The sequence below is a fragment of the Rosa chinensis genome, chromosome 5 (assembly GCF_002994745.2).
Source record: "Rosa chinensis cultivar Old Blush chromosome 5, RchiOBHm-V2, whole genome shotgun sequence".
In the NCBI taxonomy this organism is placed as follows: Eukaryota; Viridiplantae; Streptophyta; class Magnoliopsida; order Rosales; family Rosaceae; genus Rosa; species Rosa chinensis.
In genome coordinates, this window is record NC_037092.1 from 61,199,089 (window position 1) to 61,226,158 (window position 27,070).

Here is a 27,070-nt window from a genome sequence, read left to right on the forward strand (position 1 = left end):
ATCACTATTGTTCATTAGGTAAATGGATGTTTAAATGATCATACAACAGATTTCTCATACATCAAACAATGGTTCTTTGAAAAAATAAAGTCTTCTAATTAACTCTCGCACAACAGAAAACACTAGAGCTCCGTTGTCTGAAAAGCTTAACAAACAACGGACTTAAACAAGTTCTGTTGTCTGAAGGCAGCACAGCATGCGCAGCTGCTCATGGCATCTACCGAGCCATCTGCCGAGCCATCACACAACAGTTATAACACATACCTGTTGTCTGTGTGTTTATCAGACAACTGTGTTCCACCATTGTTTGAATTTTCAACAGACAGCGGCTCGCTCTACATCGATGGCACTCCAAATCAAACAACAGTTTCTGTCTGTCGTCTGATAAGTTTTTGGGCATAGTGAAAAGTACCACTTATCTCAACTACTTTCCAAAACATCACACTTACTGTGGATGAGCCTAATTGAAGAAAAACTAAAACCAATGGCATCTACCAAGTACGATGGCAAATTGCCATACTACATCATCTTCGAAAGATAAAGGTCTTTGTCTTTCTAAGATTTGAAGTCTTCAACCTTTAACTCAAGATCATCATCTTGATCTTCTTGTTCCACATTGTAAGCTTTTCTTGCTTCACAACTCATTCTGTATGTGGTGGTAGTACTCTCAGAGGCTCTACAAATGTGCGCCTAATGACCGGGTGCTCCACATCTAGAACAAACATCTCGGTGCTCAGGCTCCCTTGATTGAGGCCCTTTGAAAGCACGATTAGGACGACCCTTAGTGTTGGTGGGTCCACCAACATGGCTGGAGATGTTGCCTCCCTCTTTCTTTCCATGTTGACCTCCTCAGTTCCGTGTCTGCTTATTTTAGCGGTTACCTTCCAAATTAAAGCGATTATATAGACAAGGACTTCCAGAAGTATCCCAAGATTTAGGGCTTCGCTCTTAGCGCCCTTCCTTAGCAGCCGGACTATAATTGCACTTTGGAATAGATTTCGTTCCTACGAGTCTCGAATTATAGTTCTTCATAAAGATGTTGTCATTCTTTTTAGTGACATTCATCGCTCCAATGAGCTCATGAAACCTTGTGATCCATCTTGCAGTAGCATTAATGCGATAGTTCTTAGCAACCATCGATGCAGAGACGGGGAAGGTGGAGAGAGTCCTCTCAATCATGATCGCATCGATGATCTTTTTTCCACATAATTTCATCAAGGATTTGATGCGAAGGGCTTCTAAATTATAATAAAAACAGTCTTGAAGTCACAAAAGCAGAGGTTATGTCATCTTACTTCTATGTCAGGAAGCAGGGAGTCACATATGTTCCCAAAGCGCTCTTCGAGTAAGACTCACAACCTTCTGGGGTCTTCTTCATTCAGCTACTCATATTAAAGAGAATCATCCATATGACGAATCAATATATAGGATAACGGCTTTTTCCTTATTAGCACTAGGCCAAAAAACAAAACAGACGACAGACATTTTTCGTTGTAGGATATGGACAATTCCCGTTGTGTATCGACGTGTTGTGTGATGAAAAATAACACAACGGTGCTGCACCGTTGTCTGATATAAAAATAGTAGACATATTTTTGTTATCAGGGTTGTGTCTTCCCTTGGCAGATGCTAGGCAGAGTTGCCGCGCAGTCATGATGTGCATGGCTGGTGCATGCGTTAGACAACAAAACTTGTTTGAAGCTGTTGTTGGAAAGCATTTTCAGACAACGTTTTTTTAAATTTTACTGTCTTCTGATTTATCATCACACTTTAGTTGTAGACTATGGTTGTTGTGTAGCTTAGTTTTGGACAACGTAGTTCTGTTTTTATAGTTGTGTGAGTGTTAATGAGAAGACACATTTTTGATAAAACCATTGTGTGATATATAAGAATGCATTGTGTGAGTACCCAAATTTTGTGTATAGAGACAACGTAACATTGACATTAAATCAAATTTGTTGTATGACAATTTTCATTGCCTGCATTTTGTGCATTACTAATGGTGCTCCATTTTGACCTAATGAGCAATGATCAATTGTAAAAAAAATCACATTTCAAACTATCAAATGAATAATCCAACCCATATTATAAACCTCAAATATTAAAATGGAGTATTTACCAATCATCCAAGCCAGAATGAAAAGAAGAAAAACATTCAAATGCATATCAAAAGCTAATACAAATACACAATATTTGTTTCAAAACATGCCACATGGTGCATGAATATTGTACCAACAGAGAAGCACACAAAAAAGATGGCCTTCAGCAACAACCTAAGTCACGGAAAATGTTTTCCTTCAGCTCCTACACATACGCCTTGACCACAAACTTTGCCCACTCATTTCGCATCTGATCAATGTCTGCTTGGGTATATTGGCTGCTACCTCTCCTCTCCCACTGAAACCAATTTATTATATCAAAGTGAGGCATGGACACACATAACTATTATGTCCATAATCTTGATAGAAACCAAGTAAACTAACTACAGTTATAGCTAAAATAGAAGAAACATTGCAAGGTAACATTAACAACCCTCATACACTAAGAGAAGCAAAGCTATAATATATGTGCCTTCACATTCCAGCACTAACTTTATTTGTCAAAGCTAAGAGTATGATTTGATCAAACAAACAAACAAGCATAACATGAAATCAGTAGATATAAACAACCTGATATTTTGACAAATAACAGCTCTCAATAGCATGTGGCTACAATTCCAGGCCAGTCAGTTTTGAAAGAGAGACCTGCAACTCAAAATCATCAGCCAAAATCACCCTAGAGAAGATTAAATGTATATGAGGACAACAATATAGAAATCAGATAAATATCAGTAAACAGATACCGGGTTTTCAGAGCAGAGAGTCCTGCTTGCAGATAAATATTCAACAGAGGCTCAAACGTTATGCCATACAACTTGCAGAATTCTTGTTTGAATTGGTCAACCGGGTAATCCCATTGTTTTGGTTCAAATAAAACCTCGATAGCATAACCAACCAATGAGAAAATCAATCACATATCTTAGGAGATAAACGACTAAAACAATTAGAGATACCATAGTCCCAAAAGTACTTCGTTTACTACTTTCGCATTCGAGTTATATCTTTAAATTTGCAAGTCCATTCCAATAAAACAAAGCAATACAACTAATTCCAGACTAGTAAAGACTGATAATGCTTTCCACCATATCAGAAAAGAAGAAGAAAAATGCATTAAAGTAGTCTAAAAAGAAAAGGAGCTTCCTAAACTAGAAAAAATAATCACCTTGTATGTACCACATTCCGTAGTACTCTTATAAGCTACTGTTATGAAGAATCACTGCAATTCTTTCCTATAGGTAGAATCACCATGGTGCAAGGTATTTCTGGGCATATGTGATAGCTCCCAAATTATTTTCAGCTCATACCAATTCTATAAACTCTTGAGGTCTTAGCTGAAACTCTAATTGCTCCACCATCAATAAAAGATGCAGTATTAGACAAATAGCTAAATTTTACCACAATACATTTAGGATAAGTTTCGAAGTAGTAACTAGTCCCTATGTGTCTCCCTTAATAAAAGCAATTCAAACCAACTACTCACATAAATGGAGTCCATGTACAGCCAAGAGAATAGATATGCCATTTTTACTGGCTTAAATGTATACAATAGCAATTATCTAACTAGCAGAAGTAAACCACCCATTGCCCCCTCAGAAAATGAAAGACATCGTTATTTTCTTTGCACCAGCAAGCCACGATCTAGACATGCAATCATATCAAATATAACTTCACAAGCAATTATCAGAAATCAGATAGAGTCAACATACTATCAAAGCAGTTCAGCTATCACTATGGTGGACCTTTGACAACCATATCAACCATATAGGACAAGAATGATTAAGCATCCATGAAAGAAGTCATTTTTCCATTTACTTTGATCTCTTGTTATGTTGTCCAAGTAAGTAGGACACGTGCAAGAGATATGTGTAACTAAAACTAAAACATGTACCCCATAATCTGAGAATAATAGTAAGTCAAATTTAAGATGAGCCAAGCAGCAGGAGAGATGCCATGAAAGAATTGCCAGATTTAGCTTAGATAGCATATTCATTTTGTAATTCAAGAACAAGCAATACAACAACTAATTGTACAAAAAAAACTCATCTAACCACCCCAATTATAGCAAGGTCTCCCCACCAACGTACACAAAAGAAAAAGAGAATGCATACTTTGGATTTCTTTAACCTTGACTTGTTCTCGGCACACCAGGATAGGGCAGGGCCTACCTCCTTATTCTGGAAAGCTTCAATAACCTTTCTGGTTTCTTGAAATACATCGCTATGAGCAAGATCCTGAGACATAAAAAACACTAATCATGTTGCAGTTGAAAATAAGGGAAGAATCAGCATTATGCTTAAAACCAAAGAGATTGTAACATGCCAATGAACCCTGACAATCCTCCAAGGAGAGAAACTGGAAGCCATTGTCCATTACTTATTTCTACTTGTCTTCACTCTTTATCTTAGTCGCACTCTCTCTTCTAACTTCAAAATCTCTGAGACCATCACATCAACCATTAAGCAAAATTAGCAATAACGGTCTCAATTCCAGGACTTACCAATATTAATAGAAAAGGCACCAGCTGCCTGCACATCCAAACAAACATAGCATTAGAGCTGATTGTTCTAATTCCCTTTCATTTTTTTTCCTCTAATTTCGCAGCAGATTAAAAAAAAAAAGGAACTCAGAACAAAATCAAAATTCAAAAACACACCATCTCTTGCGAGAGAGGATTGGTGCCGGTGAGTTTACATTGATTGACGATGATTTTCTAGAGCTCATCAATATGGCTATGGAAGAGCTCCCTCTTCAAGTCGACGAACTTGTGGAAGGACTTGACAAAATTCCTAATCTCTAGCTCAGAGAGATCCTCCATTATCAACCTCGATGGATTTGACCACGAATCAAGTAGCCATGAAAACCCTTTTTCCTCCTCAATTTATCGACTAGCCCCAAAATCCCTAAATCGAATAACCCTAATCTTCAGTAGATTGAAACCCCCCTTTCCTCCTCCTTCAATTTATCAACTAGTTGAAACCCCCAAATCGAGTAGCCCACAAATCTCCCAGTCAAAGAACCCTAATCTTCAGCAGATCGAAACCCTTTTTTCCTCCTCCTTCTTCCCAATAAGAAGAACCCACAAATAGGACTGAGTCAAACCCTAATAGAGATGAGTCGAGTGACGGCTGAGTAGAACCCTAATCAAATATGGCTGAGTCGAGTGATGGTTGTGCTGGGTGTTTTGATGAGAGATGATGTTGTGAGGAGATTGTGTTGAGAGGAGATGCTCGAAGAAAAGGCTATTTTTTAAGTATTGGAAATACAGCAACTGATGAAATTATAGGTCAGGAGGTTTGAGGAGCAACAAATGCAGTTCTTTTGTCTTAGTGTCCAAGTAGTTGTCCACGAAGTCAAAGACCTAGGGCTTTTTTTTTTTTTTTTGGTATTCATGAAACAGACAACACATATACTAAATTTTGTTGTCTGATTATGTATAAATTAAATTTCAGTTCAGGTTCCAAAGAGGGAAAGTTCCCGCTATGTTCAATGGTTTTGGCGCTAGGATAGGCATTTTCATTCACACAACAGAAATAAGTGAGTTATGTTGTAGGAACTTACAATATGTTTTCCAAAATATATGTTTTTGGGGGGAATGAGTGGCATTTGGGGGCATTCCAATATATCTTCCTTGATCATACAACACAAAGTAAAAAATTGTTGTATGACATTCTGCAAGCTACTCTCATACAACAAATGTAACTATTCTGTTGTGCAATGTAGTAAAAATTTGGAGCCACATTTGAGTCAAAGTATGAGGGAAATCTGCCGCTATTTTTTTTTCATTCACACAATAGATCATTCTTATAATTGTTGTGCAATCACCTTCCAATTAAACTCTTTTGAATTTTAACAGCCTTATACGATGAAGCTTTCTTATAAGAGTTGTATGATTCACTTTCCCACATCACACAACAAATTTTTTTTTTTTTTGTTGTGTAAAAAGTGTCGTGTGTTAAGGTTATTGGCCTAGTGTAGCCTCTAAGGCTTCGCTTTGGGCTACAATGAGCACATCCCGAGTGGGCTCAAGGATCGTTGATAGAATGCCTTGAGCCTTGAGATGCTGGAGAACATCATGAACCCACTTGTGGTATCCAGTGTTAGTTGTCCCCAACAGAGCAAAGTCCAATTGTTTAGGTTTTATCTTGAAAAAGAACAAGAAAATGGGGTAGTTTTAGATCAAATAGTCTACCACAAAAACAAAAGGAATTTTTTTGAGTAATCATTCCCAAGAAATATGATTCCAAGAGATCTTGGATTAGATCAAAACAATGATGTAAGTGGTCGATCGTAAAGTGTCAATAAACTCTAAGTTTGGAGATAGCACGAACTCTCACAGTTCAGTTTAATCTTCCCACAAAAAGAAGAAGTGGGAGATAGAAGAAGGGAGGTTGCAAGTCCCTGAATAAAAGAAAATGATTGAAATCTTAAAGAAAAGTACAAAAAAAAGGGGAACTTTAATGAAAAACTACCTTGAAAAGGAAAATAAGTGTCGCCAAATCTTTTGGCCGGTGCTGGCTGGTGACTAGCTGAAACTGACCGAAGCAGTTTCCAACAGGCAGTTTAGTCATTCAGCAGACTGGTCAGGTGCTTTTCGGGCCGGTTCTGGAGTTTCTGCTTCTGCTTCTTGAATCCTTGTGTCGAGGCACTACTGGTGGCCAAGTTTGGCGGCAAGAAGTGGTATGATGGTGGGAAACCGGGCAGGGATTGCTTTCTGCTTCAAGGGGCAGGTTCGATACTTTTCTAGCCGGTTCTAGTAATTTGGTCGCTAGTTCTGGGCTCCTGGGATTGAGTGCTACATGGTGTGCAGCAAAGGCATTTAGGGTTTCAAGGTTTCATATTTGGATTTAGGATTTGGCTATTTGTTTCAGGGTTTGGGTTTTGTGCTAATAAAGTGTTTTTTAAAAATAAAATAAAAAGATGCAAAGAACAATAGAGAGAATTTGGGAGAATGAATTATACTTTTATTGATAATAGGGGCCTCTTTATATGGAGAATTACAATGAAAGAAACTGAGTTTTACAAGGAAACATAATCATAGAATGATTAGGATATCTAAGAAGATATATGTAAGATTAACCCTATTACAACTCAGACAAATAACTTAGAGTTTGGGTCAGACACATAATCTAAGTGTGCTTAAACAATTTTTATTATTATTTTTTTTTATCTTTCTCAGGTTGGGTTTCGATCTCTAGGTCGCTACTATAGTTCTTTCCATGTTCTCTGCTTATAGAGGGGTTGTTGTCTTAGAAAGTGGATGTTAGTATATACGTGACATTTGATGACTTCTTCATGCTCTTGTGTAATGATCTTCTTATACAATTCTATAAGATCTTGAATTGGTACAATGTTCATTCAATGTAAATTGGTTTGAGTCGGAAGCATATACAATTGTGAGTTTTTTTATTATCTCATATGAGGGTCGAATGTTTTTTTTTTTTTTAAATTAAAGATTAATAGAATATACAAAATGGAAAAGAGTTTTTGCCTCATAGGCAACCTATATTGTTTGTCCCGAAACGTCGAGCACACAATTGTGGTACCATGAAAAACCAAAGGCTCATGAAAGAACTCTTTGCTAACTGGTCCATTTAGAATACATATTGTAATCTGAGGTTAAGACTCTATGCCTCCTCCGATATTATAGGGTTTCATTAATCAAGGCCTGAGGGTAGCCGTACCGGCACTCCTTCAAGGAAAAAAAAAATAAAAGAACTCTCGCTAGCATTGACTAAAAGAAAACGATAGCATTTCCTTTCAACGTTGAACTTTGATTATGTGGTTATCGTTTAAAAAATACAAACAAAATATTTCACTTCCAAAATAGGCAAGGAAACGATAAATATGATATTAAAACACCCAGCACTTGAGAATTGGAGTACACTAATAAATTTGAAAAATATAGATTAAAGTAAATAGAGTAGCCAATTATGCACTCTTTGCTAATTGGTGCATGTAATTCAAACTTATTGTAATCTGGGGTTAAAGCTCTATCTCTTTCCTTTCAACTTTGAACTTTGATTATGTGGTTATCGTTTAAAAAATACAAACAAAATATTTTGGTTTTATTTCACTTCCAAAATAGGCAAGGAAACGATAAATATGATATTAAAACACCCAGCACTTGAGAATTGGAGTACACTAATAAATTTGAAAAATATAGATTAAAGTAAATAGAGTAGCCAATTATGCAGTCTTTGCTAATTGGGGCATGTAATTCTAACTTATTATAATCTGGGGTTAAGGCTCTATGCCTCCCCCCCGGGTCTATGATTTCATTAATCAAGAGTTGAGGGCAACCGCACCGGTTCTCCTTCAAAAACAAAAAAGAACTATATATAGCATTGACTAAAATAAAACAATACTACAAATTTCCTTTCCTTTCAAGGTTGAACTTTGATTATGTGGTTATCGTTTAAAAAATAGATACAAAATATTTCACTTCTAAAATATGCAAGGACACGATAAATATGATATTAAAACACCCAGAGAATTGGAATTACACTAATAAATTTGAAAAATATAGATTAAAGGATTTTAAGTTTTAGAATTTTGTCAGACAATCAAAGCTAAACTAATAGTAATAGAGTATTAGAGCACTTGCATGAAATTTTCGCCATCAACAGTGAGAGAGGTCATACTACATATCAGCAAACAAGCTGTTCACTAAGCTGAACAGGCCCTATTATTTAAGATTATAAGCACTAATAATTATAGACAGTTAATTGGATTAAATTCGAACTCGATTGATTCTCTGACTTGAAATCTCAAGAGTAGAATTTGAAATCCTTGGCTTGAAGTATGATATTCCTCAATGCACCAATAGGAGCAAAAATCAGCAATAACACTCCAGCTATAATGCAGAACTGTAATAGAAGAAAACCAGAATGAAATTAGTATTTGGAAAGAAAAATAATAGATAAAAGAACAAAGTTCTTTAAGAGTTCTTGCTATCTTACCCAATTTGCAAACCAGGATAAGCTGAACTTCTTAGGTTTGTAGATGACGAGCCACATGATGCAAGGAAGCTACAAGAAATTTTCAGGTAATTAAGTATTAAAAGGGAATGAAAAATCAATTGATGCAATGTCATTATACAAGTTACTTACAAAATATGTTGTGGGAGCCAAAGCAAATCCTCCAAAGAAACTGAGAAGCCCGCCAAAGAAAGGGAACGTGACTCCGATGAACAAGGTCATTGCTGTATCACAGAACACATTAATATTGAGTTAATTAGATCATATGTACCATATTCCTAAACCAACATTATTAATCATATCTCAAGAGTCATGTGTGATGTGAAGTTAACTTAAGATTAAGATCTACCAAGTAAGTAAAGAGATGGGGAAGAAAATGATAATTACCAACAAATAGATTTCGTGATATAAAGCGGAGAGAATAAGATGGTTTGAAATTCATCTGTTTCACTAGAGCTGCTTCAATTGTGTCAAACACCGGCATTGCATAGACCTACATATCCAAGAAGATGAACAACATGAATACTTAAACAACTGTTTATGCAGGAATGTAAATATTGAAGTAGCTAGGACTCTACCTGATAGCTCCCAATGACATGAATAACAACAAAGGCATTAGCAGAAACAATAAGCCACTTAGGTTTCTCCAATGATATGAGGATATTATCCTGAACACTGTTTCCGAACACCCAATAACCGATAAGAGCAACTGGGAAATAGCACAAAGCCACCACAACATATGCAAGCACCACACCCTTCCACATTGGTTTTTTGGAAGGCTTGTCAGGTGTAGAAGGAAGTGTTGCTTGAATCTCCAAAACCACATTGTGACCAGCAAAAGAAAAAGCTACATCTCCCAAAGCACTAAAGAAGTTGAACACATTTCCTGTGTTGGTCGAAGCCCTGGGGCCATACTGCACTTCTGGTTGAACCCCTTTGTGAAGTGAAGCTCCCCAAGCAACTGTAGAGTAGCTGTGGAACAATGGGACAAATTCACAATGAGACATTAAACCAAATATAATTCAGCAAATTAAAAGATGTCACTGATATGAACTTCTTAATCTGAAACTAGATCCCATTTGGAGAAAACTCTGCTCTAGCAGTAGACTTATATAGGAGCTGCCAGGAGCAATTCTAGAGATTAACTAAAGGCCTTTTGTAGAAGCAATTCACGGTGATTTTGCAACACAGTTCATTTTTAATCAAGGGTTTGATTCACGTACAATGTCATAAGTACAAAGTAACCTAAGTACTAGCATTCTACAAGTTGGCTAAAATTGAAAAAAGTGCTTTTAGAGGTACTGAAGCACTTGTACTTCTTGGAGAAGCAGCTAATGGTTAATTCTCTAGAAATCATTACCTATAAATTATAGGAAGATATAAAGGTATATAATATGTGTCTGATCTGTTCTAGGAATCAGTATGGGAATTCGACTGACAATTCTAACAAATTAACTGGATGAAAAGGAAAATATATGTACCTCAAGGACATGACAGCTGCAGCAAGAGAAATACCAGCAATGGAATTGAAACTAGGGAGGTGAGAGATAACAAAGTGGACAGCAGCGAAGATCATGATGAAGTAGGTGGTTTTGATTGGTTTTCCAGGGGACACGGTATCATGGATCTTCTGCAGTGATTTACCACCAGTAATCATATAGACGATGCAAGTACCAGATTGCACCATTAGTTGTTGGGGTACCACAATCCAAAGCCCTAGCTTTTCTCCGAAGGCATGTTTGATAAACCAAAAGATGCAATGAATCATAATCATATTAATACCAAATCATGAACTAATCCACGAGAACCATCTGCACAATCAAGGAATTTGAGTCTCCAGCCTTGTCTTAGGAGATTACCATTGTTATGAAGATCAATGCTTTGTCCTGCCATCTCAGCTACAGCTTTCAGCAACAAGGATTCTTCACAGCAGTAAGGCAAGCACAGCAGCAGCAGCCTCACTCCACAGCAATACCAGAAGGTCACGAGCAAACAGAACAATAACAGTAAGGAAGAAGATCTTCTATGTTATACTACTAGAGCTTTCAGAATGGGACTGATCTTAATGCAAGTCGTAGTTAACATAGGGACTTTTTCCTGATATATATAGAGGCCTAAACTTAGCCTTGTGCTCATCCCATAAAGAGTCCAAGGCTTGATAAAGAGTTTATCAGCAGAAGCTTAATGTTTATCATGTATACTTGATGTCAATCAGGTTATTTGACAGATAAGATTCCTACTTCAATCGAGAGACATATACCTCAATTGATGACAGGATAGAGTCCTAGATATGTATTTCTATTGTTTAATTTCCAGATTAAATCAAAGCTTATTAACTTAATGCATTTTAGATAATGACAAGTCCAATATGTTTTCCAACAATGTTGACCCAACTCATGGTACCTATCAAACCTCTTCCCCGGCACCGACTCATGCATCTCTACCATCTGCCATAAGGTGTATAGGGTGATAATCCATGAAAGAACAATCACAGTAACTCCAGGTCCCCTAAAGCACAAAACCCAATTCAGTTAATGGCCCAAAAATATGCTATCATCATGTTAACATGACATATTGATGAACACGCAAAAATTACATAGCTCACTGAATCTTAAACCCTAAAACCCCTTTCACCATAACCCAAATAAAGTAGGACCTTAACACAGAAACAGTACTAAACTTAAACCCCAAATATTTATGCATAAAGCTAAGTCGACTTTGGTTCTATTATCTTTCTCTCATAATGCCTTTAACACGTAATCCAAAAACAGCTTTGAACAAAATCTGTATAAGGGCGTACTAAATCTTTAAAAACCATGTTCATGTCAAAAAGCACAAAAAAACAAAAAAAAGCCAACATTTCGACCCTAAAAAACTCGAAACGCTAGTCCTACCACCAAAAAACTGAAGACATGAAATTGAAGCATGCCTTACCATCCAAGTTGAGACATGGCAAAGGGAAGACCAAGCACACCAGCACCAACCATGGCGGTGACATTGTGGAAAGCTGAGTACCACCAGGTTGCAGTCCTAGAACTTGTGATGGGAAGCCAATCATTCAGATCCTTTTCCTTCTGATCAATACCTTTTGCTTCAATATCCATCTCTCCCTTCAATCAGTGAAAGCATTAGAGTTGCCAACACAAAACAAGTTCTCTTGCTTTGATCAGAGAAAGTGCGCTATAGGTGAGTATATAGGACTTTCACTAGGACTTTGATACTAAGTAGGACTCCCTACAGGACTTTGAGTTTGTTTCCTTGTTGAACTGAAATCGTTAGTCTTCTGAGAGTAGATTGAGTGCATCAAATATTAGTGAAGTGAAACTGACTCACACACTATATGTGCAAGAACTTATTTTTAGCCATTTCATTTTTCAAAACTTTTGAAAGTTCTGATTTACCCTTTTCTGGATCATATATATCTCATTGAATCCTTGTCGAACTGAAATTCCTAACTCTACTCTTCCGAACCACCAATTCCACCTGCTAGTTTCACGGCTAAAAGTTCCGCATGCTTAGCTGCTGCTATATTGCAAACAGGCAAAGCAGCTTTGCTTTATAGCTGCCATGTTCATCACGTAGTACATTCCACCTTTAGCCATTCATCCTTTAGCCTAGCTCAAATCGGTCGGATCCGACCCAATGTAACATGCCCTGCAATTCGGCATCAGAAGGCTACAAGCCTACAACGCCCCAACACCAGAGGCCAGTTCTTCTTCGAACAACCCTATGAGAAGATCCGGGTTCATAGTCGAGAAAACCAGTCTGACAAAGAGGTTGTTTTGGTTGGGTATTCGCCGAAAACAAACGGCGTTGCAGGGCTGAAGAGAAGCCACAAAGCGTGGAGAGGAAGGCTCCACTTAGAGTCCAGGCCGGAGTTGGCCGCCATTAGAGAACCCTGAAACCCGGGGGACTACAGTTTAGGGCTGTCAGCTTCCTAGAACAATTAAAATTGATATTTAAATTAATAATTCATTGATATATAGATCTTTGGCCATAGAAATACAATCCGTCAAATCAGTGAAATTAAAACGAACTTATTGTGTTATACTGTTATTGGTATGCACATTACGGAAATAACGGCCTAAAGATTTCAGTTCATTCGTCTTTCTCTCTCTCAGTCTCTCCTAACAATTACTTTCGATTAAATAAGTGAACGTACTATAAATCATGGTCTACCTAATCAGAACCGATGCGATTTAACTAATTAACCCTCATGCTCACCTTTTCTGCTATGTTTTTTGGCATCATAATCAATTTGGTACCAAAACTTTTATCACCTCTTCAGGTAACTCAATTGCTTATTTTTTATTACATTGAGGGCAGTACTGTTTTGGACAATTAACGATTTTTCTGCTTATGGAAACTTATCGGGAAGCATTGTCAAAGGATATAATGCTCGTCCAGTATGTGTTGATCAAAGAGACCGACCCCTATAGGATGAAGAAATCTGAAGAAAAAAAAATGCAGCTCTAATTGTTTTTTGGCATCATACTCAATTTGGTACCAAAAGCATTTATCACCTCTTCGAGTAACTCAAGCAATTATTATTATTTTTTATTTGAAATGATTACGTATCCAAATAGATGTTTGCTTGCATAATAATCTTTATGTGAGGGTTATACATGCTTGTAATTCGAGATTTTGTTGCTTAGAAGAATTACTAATCATAAGATACAACTCTGTAATCACATCCCAAATGCCTTTGTCAACTCTGGTTCTGATCCTCGATGGTTCTTATCACGTATAAACTTCCTCCATGGCTGTGCATGAAGAGGAAGTACATGATGTTGATGTTGTTAATTTCTGGACCCAAACACCTCGAAAATTATATTAATGTCTATCTACAACCGTTGATTGATGTTGTGGGATGGGGTTGAGAGAATATATGATACTGTAAGAGGAGAATATTTTACATTGAGGGCAGTACTGTTTTGGACAATTAACGATTTTCCCGCTTACGGAAACTTATCGGGAAGCATTGCCAAAGGATATAATGCTCGTCCAGTATGTGTTGAAGCGACCAAACCCTATAAGATGAAGAAATCTGAAAAAATGGCATTCATGAGGCATGGAAGATTCGTGCCATGACATCATCCATATTGAAGAAAACAATATATTCTAAAAAAAAAAGTTTATAAATAAAAAGAACACAACAAATTAAAATTAAAAAGAAATTAAAATCAAGATTAATGGCAGTCTAAAAAACAAAGAGCAAAATAAATAAATAAATGAAGTGGGTCCCAAGAAAAATATAGTTACTGATAACTTAACCATACCTTTTAGTTAGTGGAATCGACGACAGAGAATACCTGGCCTGTTTTTATTCTGTGGCCCTAATGAGTTTTATATACCCTTGTCTGTATCATTTGAAGCAAAAGATACATAAAAAATTCTGTATTCTATGAGGCTTTTTCTAGTAGTGAATAGAACATGATTGAAAAACTGTCTACTACAGTACAAAAAATAAATCATTGAAAAATCAGTATATTGAGCAAGTTCTTTAGCTGCAAAGAAAAGCATTCTTTATGAAAAAGACAATAGTCTGATTTTCTAATATTGCAGATTAGTATATGACTACAAAATTTCTAGAAATCTGGATCAATCTCTTTCAAAGACCGAGTGACAATAATTCTAGAGACCCTTTATCAAATAGTTATTGATTATAAGGTTGGAATAAAATGATAAGGGCAACTCCAACCATTGGCACCATTTGGGGGTGCTATTCTCATTTTAGCACCCCCTTGTTGCACTATTCATATAGGACTCAATTCTCATCTCCAATCATGAGGTGCTATATAGGGGGTGCTATTTTCACTATTCTTGACTAAAATATAATATGAGTATAATTTTGATGAATATTATATTAAAAATATGTTAATTTAATTAAATAAGGTAATGGGTTGGTATTTATAGAATTTTCTACAATTTACTGTTCCAACGGATATATTTTTTTCCCACAATTTTCTGGTAATTTTTTTTAAAAAAAATTTGGAACAAAAAGGCCACAATAACCCTTAATTTAATAAGAGCCGTTGATAAGTTTTTTTCCCTCAAATCTGAGCCATCAGATTGAAAATACATCAGTTTGAGTAATAAAAAAAAAATTAAAGGCACATCGGACCGTCCATATTCAAAATGGAGCGATCTCAGCCTTGCAGTTTTTGATTGTTGCATGTCCCAACGGTCGGCAGCAGATAACCCAGCATCGCGGGGCCCACTGGAGCAGACTACTTGCAGGTTACTTTTCTCTCTCCAGCGCAATTAAGCGCGTGCTCTTCCTCCCCTCTTCTTATTTTTGCGCGTGCTTCTCATCATCATTCTCCAACGCGTCTCTCTCTCTCTCTCTCTCTTGGGCTGGGTCAACCGAGCTTGTGGTCCCAGACCACTGTTGATGAGTCTTGGTCTCGGAAAAGTCTCAAATTTGAGACTTCAAATGAGCTCAAGTCTCATTTTTATGAGACCAGCCCTCTTTAAAAACCTTGGTTGGAGATGAAAAGTCTCATAATTGTTCAATTTCTTATTTTGAACCCCAAAGTTGGAGTTGCCCTAAGGTGATGTTGGTGACTTAAAATTCCATAGTGGATTCTGACTCAGCAATGAATGTGGAATTGAGCAGGAGCTGACCAGGAACAATCCAGAATCTTTCCTTCAGAGTTCACTTAGGGTCTGGCCGTCAGCTCGAAGAGGAGGGGGTACCTGCATAAAACCCTTCATTGCCTAAGTCAATACATTTCTTAGTCGAGAGAAGTTGAATAAGTCAGAATGAGATGGTTTACTTGGACATCAATCCTCCTTTAAATAGGCAACGACTTACTTGGGGGACAAGCCGCCATTACCTCTACTTTTATGGCTGCATTGACTTACACAATTATGATGATAATTGTTGCTGCACTAATTGTTGTAACTGCCACTGCCCCGCAATGAACGCCGTATTTATAGCTACAATGATTGTTGTATTCATAGCGGTGATCAAGACCACATTTATAGCTGTATTCATAACTGGTCATCTGTTATAATTGCATATATGTTCGAAAATGGTTGACTACTCCCATAGGTGATGTTAGCATTTTAGACAGAGCATCATCATTTCCTCATTCTTCTTCAAGAGAATGTCTTAGAGGTCACACAGCTGAACAATAAACTTGCCCAATGGGGTTAGTCTAGTGGAAGCATGCTAGACTACAAGTGGCACTACAAGAAATATAGGCTAACACAAAGAAGTGATCTGCAAGGAGTTGACATTTTGTTGCATTTGGTTAGATTATACAAAGAATTATACAAGTCTTTGCTTTTAGTTTGAAGGATATGTAAGGAATACATGAAGTCTTTGCATTTGGGTATAAACCAAAATAAGAAAAAATATAAAGTCGTTGTATAAACTTTTCATTTCCTTGCATTGACTGGGCGGGATCTTTAGCGCTTAGATTATTTCCTTTTGTTTAACTTTTTGGGAAAATAGTCCGTACGGTACCCTACCTTTGCCTCCTTATAACTTTTGGTACCTGAACTTCAAAAAATATCAATACGGTACTTGAGGCTCTTTGCCCTACCAAAAATTGGTACCTAGAGCCGTTAGCTCCGTTACGGCGTCTGTCAGCTATCAATTTTTGAAGGGTATTTTTGTCCTTTCATTTTTTTTTAACGTCTCTTTCATGGGTACTTTCCTCAAGTTGTTCATCCTCTTCTTCTGCACCTTCCTCAGTTCTTCTTCATCACTTGACGATCAAACCCGTTCCTCCTCCTCCTACACCGCCACCACCACCACCACCGTACCAAGTGTTCTACGACAAGAACACAACGCCTTGCCACAACGGAAACCCCAACGCCATCATCGTCTTCTGTAAATGAAGCCATGGAATTACAGAAGCTCTGAATCGAGTCCTCCGTTTCTTTCTTACTCAAACTCACTCTCAATCAGACTTTCTCTCTCCGAAAAATTCAAGAAAACTAATTTGGGTGTGGTTTGGGATTGAGAATTTGATGCTTTTCAGTCCATCCTATCTCCTTCTCCACTCCAAACCTAATCATCGGCTTCTCAAGACAAGTCTAGGACTTTAGATGTCATTGAGGAAAAGATTGATCCAACCAGGATTTTGATGCTTGCCTGGTTCATGGGATTTGCCCGGTTTGCCGGCCTATTTGTGTGGTGGTGTGTTTTGATTTCTGGGTTTTGATTGATTTCAATTCTGGTTTTTTTTTTGTTTAAGGTTGCCAAAAAGGGTGGTACAAGAGCAGTAGCTAATGAGAGAAAGGAATATGAATATTGCCTTTCAACTTCTCTTTGTAGGGATTGCATTACAAAAGCCGATATCTTACCAAAATCCATGGGGTTATTGGATTCTCCATTTGGCCCAAATCTGAAGTGAAATTCTTTAAATTTTTGTCTACTTGAAGCAATGTGTTTTACTTGTGTAGAAGAACCCGAGCTTCCGGGTTCACAACCATCCAAGTTACCTTTTATTACCCTAGTAGCATTTCTACTGGTCCAAGGAACATCAATAGTAAAGCTCCAGTAAACTTTGAAATATGATTAAACGCACCTTCAAGAGCTAAGCTTCCGGGCACATCAAAGTATCTACAGTGGTGCAATGAATTGTCCATAAATGAACTAATATGTGAAAACACATGACCCCCCCAAAACTATGCAAAATCATAGGCTCCAGTGGAAAGTTGTACGAAGACCCGTCATCAAAATCCCCAAACCCAAACTAATTATTCTTCATGCTTTTGCTATGTCCTATAATTCCACCCAGATTGGCACTTGAAACTTTCTCAACTGAGAAATTGGGTTTATAATATCAATCAAGATGGATACAATACACCTGCACAAAGCCACAATGACAAAAGTTTTGTCAAAATTACATCTTGGATCTTTGATCTGGAAAGAGGAAGAAAGAGGGGGAGAGAGAGAGAGAGAGAACAAACAAAACAAGAAAAGAAATGGTAAATTGGTCATTTGAAGTTCAAAATTGCCACCTGACAACCTCCGTAACGGAGGTAACGACCATATGTACCAATCTTCGGTTGGGCAAATAACATTAGGTACAATATTGATATTTTTCAAAGTTCAGACACCAAAAATTATAAGGAGGCAAAAATCGGGTACCGTACGGACAATTTTTCCTAACTTTTTCTTCTTTCTCCATCTTTTACTCCCCATCTCTCCTCTATATCGCTCTCACTCTCAAAAACCCAGATCGAAAAACACACCAAACACTAAACAACCAAATCTGAATCGGACCTCCACCATCCATCTTCGGCATCCGTTTCATCATCCTTCTCTCTCAGCCTCACATCCTGCTTCATTTCCTTTTAAATCCAATCTAGGTCCGAAATCCCTAATACCCAAATCAAAATACCTAACACCTCATCCCCAAATACCTCCTTCAATCTCACATGCTCTCTCAACTTCTTGCGTAGCAATCAGTTTTTTGTCGCACTCGATTTCTTATCGCTAGTCTGGTATTTTCTGCCTTTTGGTTTACGTTTGCAGTCTATTTTCGGTAAATTGGAGTTAATTTTGGTTGATTCTTTGGTTTTTAATTGTGATTCTGTCCAGAAATTTAGTAGGTTCAGACTAGATTTGTAGGTTGTGTTTGAACCCAAAATTAACATTTTTTCCCGACAAGAGGGACTCGAAGAAATCCTGGCCAATATCGGTGGCCCAAGCTATATATTTTCGACAAGTTCGGAATATATTGTTTAGAGGCTAAATAAAGACTACTTGGAGACCAAGCAATCTTGGGACGAATCATGATATTCCTTGATTTACTAGTAATTATCAAATATTTGATAATTAATGATTACCAAGTAGTATGCAATAGCAGAGAACAGTCGCGTACCGTAGCCTAATCTTGAGCATACTATAGAGTGGCTTGCTGAGGTTGTGACTACCACCATACATGGTCAAGGTAGAAGCACCGATTATAGTATTGAGCGTGCTAAGAAGTTGGGTGAGACCCAATTTTCAGGCACTAGTAATCCCGTAGATGCGGAGAGTTGGATGGTTAGACTTGAGAGGGTGTTTGATGTTATGGGTTGTCCAGATGATCGTAAGCTAAGTTTGGTTGTATTTTTGCTTGAGGAGAATGCTTATCATTGGTGGAAGTTGGAGCGACAACGATATGTGGACCAGGTGGCTATATCTTGGGCAGATTTTAGGCTTGCATTTTATGAGCATTTTTACTCCCGATCTTTCTGTGATGCAAAGCTAGCAGAGTTTCTGAAGTTGGTTCAGGGTACTAGGATAGTAGCACAGTAGGAGCAGAGATTCATTGAGTTGTCTAGGTATGCTCCATTGTTGGTAGCTAATGAGGAGGATAAGTGTTGCAGGAGCTACGCACTCATTCATATCATGTAGTTTCTCTTTACTTGCGAATAGAAAGTTGTCGGTCCTTGATAGTGAGATGGCATAGCCATACCTACTGGATATGTTATTAACGTGAGGCATGTGTTCAGAAATTGTGCTGTCAAAGTAGGAGATCAAGTATTGGAGCCAGATTTGATGCCCTTAGATATTCATGACATTGACGTTATACTTGGCATGGATTGGTTAGCTACTCACCGAGCTTCTGTTGATTGTTTCCGCAAGGAAGTAGTATTCAGGAGTCCGGGTAAACCCGAAGTAGTGTTTTGTGGGGAGCGGATAATTCTTCCAGCTTGCATGATATCAGCTATATTAGCCAAGCAATTGATTAGGAAAGGACGTTCTGCATACTTGGCACATATTGTTGATACTCGAGTTAGGGAGGTGAAGTTAGAAGACGTGAAGGTAATGAGGGACTTTAAGGAAGTGTTCCCTGATGAGTTACCAAGATTACCCCCTGAGAGGGAAATAAATTTCTCTATTGAGTTACTTCCTGGTACAGGTCCTATATCTCAAGCACCATATAGGATGGCCCCTGCGGAGTTGAAGGAGTTGAAGATTCAATTGCAAGAATTGGTAGATAAGGGTTTTATTCGACCTAGTGTTTCACCATGGGGTGCACCAGTTTTGTTTGTGAAGAAGAAGGATGGCACCATGAGATTATGTGTTGATTATAAGCAGCTTAATTGGGTTACAGCACGCAACAAGTACCTTTACCCCGTATTGATGATTTGTCTGATTAGTTAAAGAGTGCTAAATGCTTTTCTAAGATTGACTTGAGGTTCGGTTACCATCAGTTGCGAATTAGAGGAGATGATGTACCTAAGACGACTTTTAGGACTCGATACAGACATTACGAGTTTTTAGTCATGCCATTTGGGTTGACTAATGCACCCCCAGCGTTCATGGACCTCATGAATCGGGTGTTCCGCCCATTTGTCGATTGATTTGTCATCATCTTTATTGATGACATATTGGTCTATTCTAGGAGTGAGAGGGAGCATGCAGAATACTTGACAAAGGTATTACAGATCTTGAGGGAAAAGAAGTTGTATGCCAAGTTCAGTAAGTGTCAGTTTTGGTTAGATAAGGTAGCATTCTTGGGGCATGTGATCTCAGCGGATGGAGTTCTTGTTGATCCACAGAAAGTTGAAGCAGTGGTTAGGTCGGAGAGGCCTACTAGTGTTACGGAGGTTAGGAGTTTCCTAGGCCTTATTGGATATTATCTGTAATGTCCCGAACCTAAATTTACCCATTTACTAGTCATTTGGACGGTAAACGACAATTATTTTCACTTTTTACTTGTTTCGATACTTTTAGTGGCCCTAAAAGTTGACTTTTTGTTTGGGTCAAAATTTGAGAAAATGTTCTTCATGAAAGTTGTAGAGGACGTTAAACCGAGCACGTGCATATGTGGTACGTAAAAATCAGAGTTCATATGCAAAAGTTATAAGCGAAAAACGGAAGTTACTGTTCATGGTAGATTGGTATAAATTTGAAAAAGTTACTGTGGCCGGTAAGTTTTCATTTCTTCTTCTCTCTCCTTCCTCCCGCGTTTTCTCTCTCTCCTCGTCGCTCTCTGTAACTTCGGCCATCTCCCTCTTCCGGTCACCTGGGGACGAACAACTAGCACCGATCGACTCCTCTGCTCCTACCCAACCTCCCTACGCTGACAACTCACGGCGTCTTGACCGGAAAACGACGCATCAAGCCTTGAAAGTTTACTATAGCAGTTTGAGTCAACTCCAGTTTCTTCTGATTCCGGCCACCCCATACGATCAAGTTAGGTTCTTTGGAAGCGCCTTGGGATATAGATGATGGTCCCTGAACATTTTACAGCGATTTGACGCGAGAAGGAAGAATCGAAGGTTTGAAATTTAGGGTTACTATTCACTAATCGGGTTCAACCTTCTCCTTAATTGTTGAGGTACTTCTACTCATTTTTTGACTTTGTCATAGTTTAGAAAGTTGTTGGGTCTGTTGAGTAGGTGTTGCTACCAAAGTTCGGTGGCCATCGGAGGAGGTGACCGCCCCACGTGCCGCCACTGTAGTGGGCGCGTAGAGCTATTTTCTGACTTCAATTTTTTAGCCTATTAATAACTATAATTGTTTTAGAGGTTGAATATGTGATTTTGGTGAATTTTGGGAGAAGTTTGACATTGATTGGGAATTTCTGAAATTTGGAGTTTTGAATGTCGATTTGTGGGAATCCGACCTTTGGATTTCCCTTATTCCACTATGGAATGCTTTAATTGACGGATTGATATTAGTAGTGAAGTTTGGCTTGGATCCGGAAAGAAATGGAGATGTTGATTTATGCGGGGTTTTCGGGTTTCGTTTTAGAATCGTATTCATTTATCGAATTGTTGTTTACGGAATATAATTGTGTACAGGATGATGTATTGACTCATCACTTGACGAGGATCCTTACGCTTGGATACCACGTTAGCCGTATACTGTGAGTGGACTTTTGTTTTCTAAATAATGATGCATGCAATTGTTTTTCTCGAAATAAGTATTTATTTAAATAATTATCATATTATTATAATTCACTTTCGGGAAATTGATATTGATTTATCTTGATTTTGATTTGGAAAATGGATTAGTGATTTAAATTATCGTTTCAATTATCGAGCATATTATTTGGATTTAAGTATTCCTTACCATATCGATTGGAATTTCGAATTGAAGTTTGTTATGCTCGATTTTGAATTTGTGATTTATATTGAATTTCGATGAAGTAGTTTCCGAGGTGATTTCCGGAATTATTTATATTTTCATTTGTCGATTCTGAGATTCATGGAAGGTTTTCGAAAGTGGGATTTTCGAGAGAATTTTACTCATCTATTATTCCTAGCCTAATTATTTATAAATTCGAGAATATTTTGGCATTCGGGGCCACGTCATTGGAATTTGTATTTTTTTCACATGAGATATTGGGGAAGCCTTACTGATTTTCGATTTTCATATGATTTTAACCCACCATACCTGGGTCGTCACATTTATTGCTAGCTAGTCTATTAGTACTTCTCCCTGCTTACTATGTGTTTGTGGATGAGTAGAGCAAAGCATGGGATGCTCAAGAGTGTGGGACACTCCGACCCGAGTCTGGGAGGCTCCCTTTTTATCGTATGGTGATAACACTTTCCCCATACTCTTTATTTATCTTTGACTAGCGGGGCTAGTCTGGTTTTCACTTATCCAGCGGGGCTGGCTTGGTTTTACGAGATACTTGATTTTAAGATAATTGTCTTTACCCTTGTTGCATGCATCGGTTTTTAATGAAATAACGTGGGAAAGTATAAACTCCTTTTAACTTTTCAATTAATTATTTTCGTCCACTCACGCTAACGTTTTTATCTACTTTCCCCTAGGTCCTTCGGTTTCAAATGCCCAGTCTGCAGAGTAGCTAGTTCGGCGTAGTAGGATTTGAGGCATCGCATCTGCAATTGTTGTTTTCACATTGTAGGTTAATCGTTGAACCTACTGATATTATAAATTATTTTTCTCCTTTAGATTGCTCTGATAACCTGTGGGACAAATATTGTAAATTTTGGGTTTTGGGGAGCAGGGTGGCTCCAGGAGATTATGGATGATTTGTTAGAAGTGTGAATGTGTTTTTACAGGTTTTTGGGTAGTCTATTTTAGGGGTGACTCTACCGAAATTTTGGTAGAGTTATTCCTAAGGTGGGCCTCACTGGGCCACCACGGATTTCAGGGTGAAGTTCGGGGCGGGTCTTGTCATTATCGTCTCTTTGTTGATGGATTTTCTAGAATAGCAGGACCTCTCACTCACTTAACTAGGAAAGGCGTTAGATTTATGTGGTCAGAGGAGTGTGAGCAAAGCTTCCAAGAGCTTAAGAAACGTTTAACTTCTGCTCCAGTGTTGACCCTTCCCGATGATAGTGGTGAGTTTGTCATTTATAGCGATGCTTCTCTATGAGGTTTGGGTTGTGTATTGATGCAACATGGTAAAGTGGTATCTTATGCTTCTAGATAACTCAAGACACATGAATTAAACTATCCTACCCATGATTTGGAGCTTGCTGCAGTGGTCTTTGCACTAAAGATTTGAAGGCATTATCTATACGGGGCCACTTGTGAGATTTTCACCATCACAGAAGCCTCAAATATATTTTCACCCTAAAAGAATTGAATTTGAGACAAAGGAGATGGATAGAATTGATTAAAGACTATGATTGCATCAGAGTACCATCCTGGAAAAGCAAATGTTGTTACCGACGCTCTTAGCAGGAAGGTAAAAGCATCTGGTTCCTTGGAAAACATGCAGGTGCATCACTTGCCTCTTTTAGTCTAGTTGAAGACGTCAGGAGTTAGCCTTTCGGTGAATCATTCGAGTGCATTATTAACTAGCTTCCAAGTAAGCCATATGTTAATTGATCAAGTGAGAGAAGTACAACAACATGATCCTTTACTAATGAACGTAAGGGAAGAAGCGAGTAATGGTGCAAGGGTGGACTATACAATTAGAGATGATGGAGCTTTGGTTATGGGTACTAGATTGTGTGTTCCAAATGATCAGGTACTTAAACGAGAGATCCTTGAGGAAGTTATAGTTCGGCTTATGCTATGCACCCAGGAAGTACCAAGATGTACCATATACTCAAGGACCATTATTGGCGGTCAGGTATGAAGAGGGAAATTGCCAATTTTGTTAGCAAGTGTTTAGTGTGCCAACAAGTCAAAGCTCAACGTCAACAACCTGTTGGTCTCTTGCAGCCATTGCCCATACCGGAATGGAAGTGGGAACATATTACCATGGACTTCTTGTTCAAGCTTCCTCGTACTCAGCGCGGTCATGATGGAATTTTGGGTGATTGTTGACCAACTCACTAAATCTGCACATTTCTTGCCAATCGTAGAGACTGACTCTCTAGAAAAATTGGCGAAGTTGTTTGTTGATGATATTGTTTGCTTGCATGGTGCTCCTGTAAGTATTGTGTCAGATAGGGATCCTCGGTTCACCTCTAGATTTTGGGAGAGTTTGCGGGATACTTTGGGGACTAAGTCAAAGTTTGCCGATTTTGTTAGCAAGTGTTTAGTGTGCTAACAAGTCAAAGCTCAACGCCAACAACCTGTTGGTCTCTTGCAGCCATTGCCCATACCAGAATGGAAGTGGGAACATATTACCATGGACTTCTTGTTCAAGCTTCCTCGTACTCAGCGTGGTCATGATGGAATTTGAGTGATTGTTGACCAACTCACTAAATCTGCACATTTCTTGCCAATCGTAGAGACTGACTCTCTAGAAAAATTGGTGAAGTTGTTTGTTGATGAGATTGTTTGCTTGCATGGTGCTCCTGTAAGTATTGTGTCAGATAGGGATCCTCAGTTCGCCTCTAGATTTTGGGAGAGTTTGCGGGATGCTTTCGGGACTAAGTCAAAGTTTAGTATCGCATTTCACCCACAAACAGATGGACAATCTGAGAGGACTATTCAGGCATTGGAGGACATGTTGAGATCGTGTGTTCTCCAATTCAGGGGAAGTTGGGATGTTCATTTTCCCTTGATGGAGTTTGCTTACAACAACAGCTACCACTCAAGTATTGGAATGGCTCCCTATAAAGCTTTGTATGGGAAATAGTGTAGGACCCCAGTGCGTTGGAATGAGGTTAGTGAGAGAAGACTTTTGGGACCTAAGTATGTACAAATGACTACGGACAAAATCCATCTTATTAGAGAGAGACTTAAGACAGCTCAGAGTAGGCAAAAGAGTTACGCAGATGTTAGAAGGAGGGATCTGAAGTTTAGTGTGGGTGATCAAGACTTCTTGAAGTTGTCACCTTGGAAGGGAATTGTGCGGTTCGAAAAGCGGGGAAAGTTGAGCCCTCGTTTCATTGGTGCTTATAAGATTACAGAGAAAGTTGGTCCTGTAGCTTATTGCTTAGAGTTACCTCCAGAGCTTTCTAGGATCCACGATGTTTTCCATGTGTCCATGCTTAGGAAATATATAGCGGACCCTTCTCATGTTATGGTCATAACCAATTCAGTTAGAGGAGCATTTGACTTATGAGGAGCAGCCGGTGGAGATCTTGGATCGAAGGGATCAAGTACTTCGTACTAAGACCATCCCTTTGGTGAAAGTATTATGGAGGAACCATGCAGTGGAAGAAGCCATTTGGGAACCTGAGGAGCAAATGAGGGCTCAATACCCACACCTCTTCTAATGTCCAGGTACTAAATTTCAAGGAGAAAATTTCTTTAAGGGGGGTAGGTTGTAACACCCCGTACTCAGAAATACTATCCCTTAACCTATTTGCATTGCATTTAGATATTTCAAGTCATCATATTGTTAAATTAGCCTTCCTAATAGGAAATTATTTTTATGGAGTTTCGAAAATTATTTTCTTAGCATGGAATAATAGAGCACGACAATATGAGAGTGTAGGTGCAAAAGGTTCGTTAAACGGATTTGTAACGAGAAAGTTATGAGTATTTTCGTATGAGGGGCAGTTTGGTCATTTCACCTTGCCCCTAGCTTAATTAGATCAGATCCCCCCCCAAACAAAAAAAAACAAAAAAAAAAAAAACCATTTTCATGTTGAAAACAGAAGGGGGGGAGAGAGCGCCAATTCCAGTCAAATCCATTGATAATTATTACACCATTCTCTTCCTCTCTTCATGGGCTTTCTATTGATATATGTTTCAAGACCTAATATCAAGAGTGCGCAACGAATCGAATGAGAGAAGATTGAGTGATTTTCCGACTATTTTTCAAATTCCGGCCAAACCATTGAGAATTTGGAGAAACCCCATGGTATAAGGTTTTTCTTTACCTCATGGGCTTTCTTTTGAGTATAGTATTGCATATATATATATTTGAGGATTTTGGGAATTGAAATTCCGGCCACCTTGAGCCACCTCGGCTTCGCCGCCTCTGGTGGTCTTTCAGGGCCATTTTGAGTGTTTTTTAGCATTATTTTGTTTCCTAGGATGTGTTAGTACTAGACCAAGTAAAATTGTTGAATTTTGGATGAGGAATTAGAATTTGGTGTTGGGATTTAATTGGGCAAAATTATTTTTGGAGGTGTTGGAGTTGGAGAGAAGCTAGTAGAAGAGACTTAAGATGATTATTTGATCATAGGAAGACTTGGGTGACTTTACGTCGAGGAGAGGATACGATTTCCTAGGATGCATTCATATTTTTTTACTTAGTTTATCGGGATTGAGCTTAATTTATTTATAAATTATTATTGGCTAGGTAATCCGGTTGAGCAAGCTTCTGAGGACATTCCCAAGACGGGACTCACCTAGTCACCCTTCATTTTGAGTTGGACTTTGTTTTAAAGAATTGCATGCAATTATTTCGATTCTTTGATATTTGATTTCCTTAATTACCTATTTATTATTCAAGAAGTTTATCGTGATCTCTCGTAAATTTATATATATATATATATATATATATATCCTATCCTAAGAGATGCCTCGCTTTGAAATTTTAGAGCGAGGTTAGAGTTTAGGGTCACTTTTCGATCTCATATCCACATCTCGACCGTTCAGTTTTTAGGTACTAATGTATAGATCATCTCTACAAAATTTCAGCCAAATTGAGGTATCTAACTCGTTTAAACCAATGGACGAACTAAATCTGTCCAACCTGAATG

The 27,070-nt window shown here is 38.2% G+C and overlaps 2 protein-coding genes across 2 annotated transcripts; one reads left to right on the top strand and one right to left on the bottom strand.

Moving 5' to 3' along the window:
* Positions 1-8,851: 8,851 nt before the first annotated feature.
* On the bottom strand, positions 8,852-12,091 carry LOC112168176 (lysine histidine transporter 1). Its single transcript, XM_024305294.2, has 8 exons — positions 12,011-12,091; positions 11,460-11,584; positions 10,558-10,813; positions 9,655-10,048; positions 9,464-9,569; positions 9,209-9,300; positions 9,059-9,127; positions 8,852-8,965 (listed from the first exon to the last, which is right to left on the bottom strand). The coding sequence occupies exons 1-8, from the start codon at positions 12,061-12,063 to the stop codon at positions 8,867-8,869; spliced, it is 1,194 nt and encodes a 397-aa protein (XP_024161062.1). The 5' UTR covers positions 12,064-12,091; the 3' UTR covers positions 8,852-8,866.
* Positions 12,092-25,116: 13,025 nt separating this feature from the next.
* On the top strand, positions 25,117-25,633 carry LOC112163790. The gene is made up of 2 exons (XM_024300048.1): positions 25,117-25,338; positions 25,457-25,633. Exons 1-2 carry the CDS (start codon positions 25,117-25,119, stop codon positions 25,631-25,633), a joined length of 399 nt encoding a protein of 132 aa, XP_024155816.1.
* The last annotated feature ends 1,437 nt before the right edge of the window (positions 25,634-27,070 follow it).

Bases quoted from the DNA above. Each gene is read 5' to 3' on its own strand.
- LOC112168176 (XM_024305294.2), bottom strand. From the start codon at position 12,063: ATGGTTGGTGCTGGTGTGCTTGGTCTTCCCTTTGCCATGTCTCAACTT. The intron at 10,049-10,557 runs GTACATATATTT...ATTGTTCCACAG, and splicing joins GCAGCTGTCATGTCCTTGAG to CTACTCTACAGTTGCTTGGG. The intron at 9,301-9,463 runs GTAATTATCATT...TCTGTGATACAG, and splicing joins ATCACGAAATCTATTTGTTG to CAATGACCTTGTTCATCGGA.
- LOC112163790 (XM_024300048.1), top strand. From the start codon at position 25,117: ATGACTACGGACAAAATCCATCTTATTAGAGAGAGACTTAAGACAGCT. The intron at 25,339-25,456 runs GTAGCTTATTGC...TAACCAATTCAG, and splicing joins TTACAGAGAAAGTTGGTCCT to TTAGAGGAGCATTTGACTTA.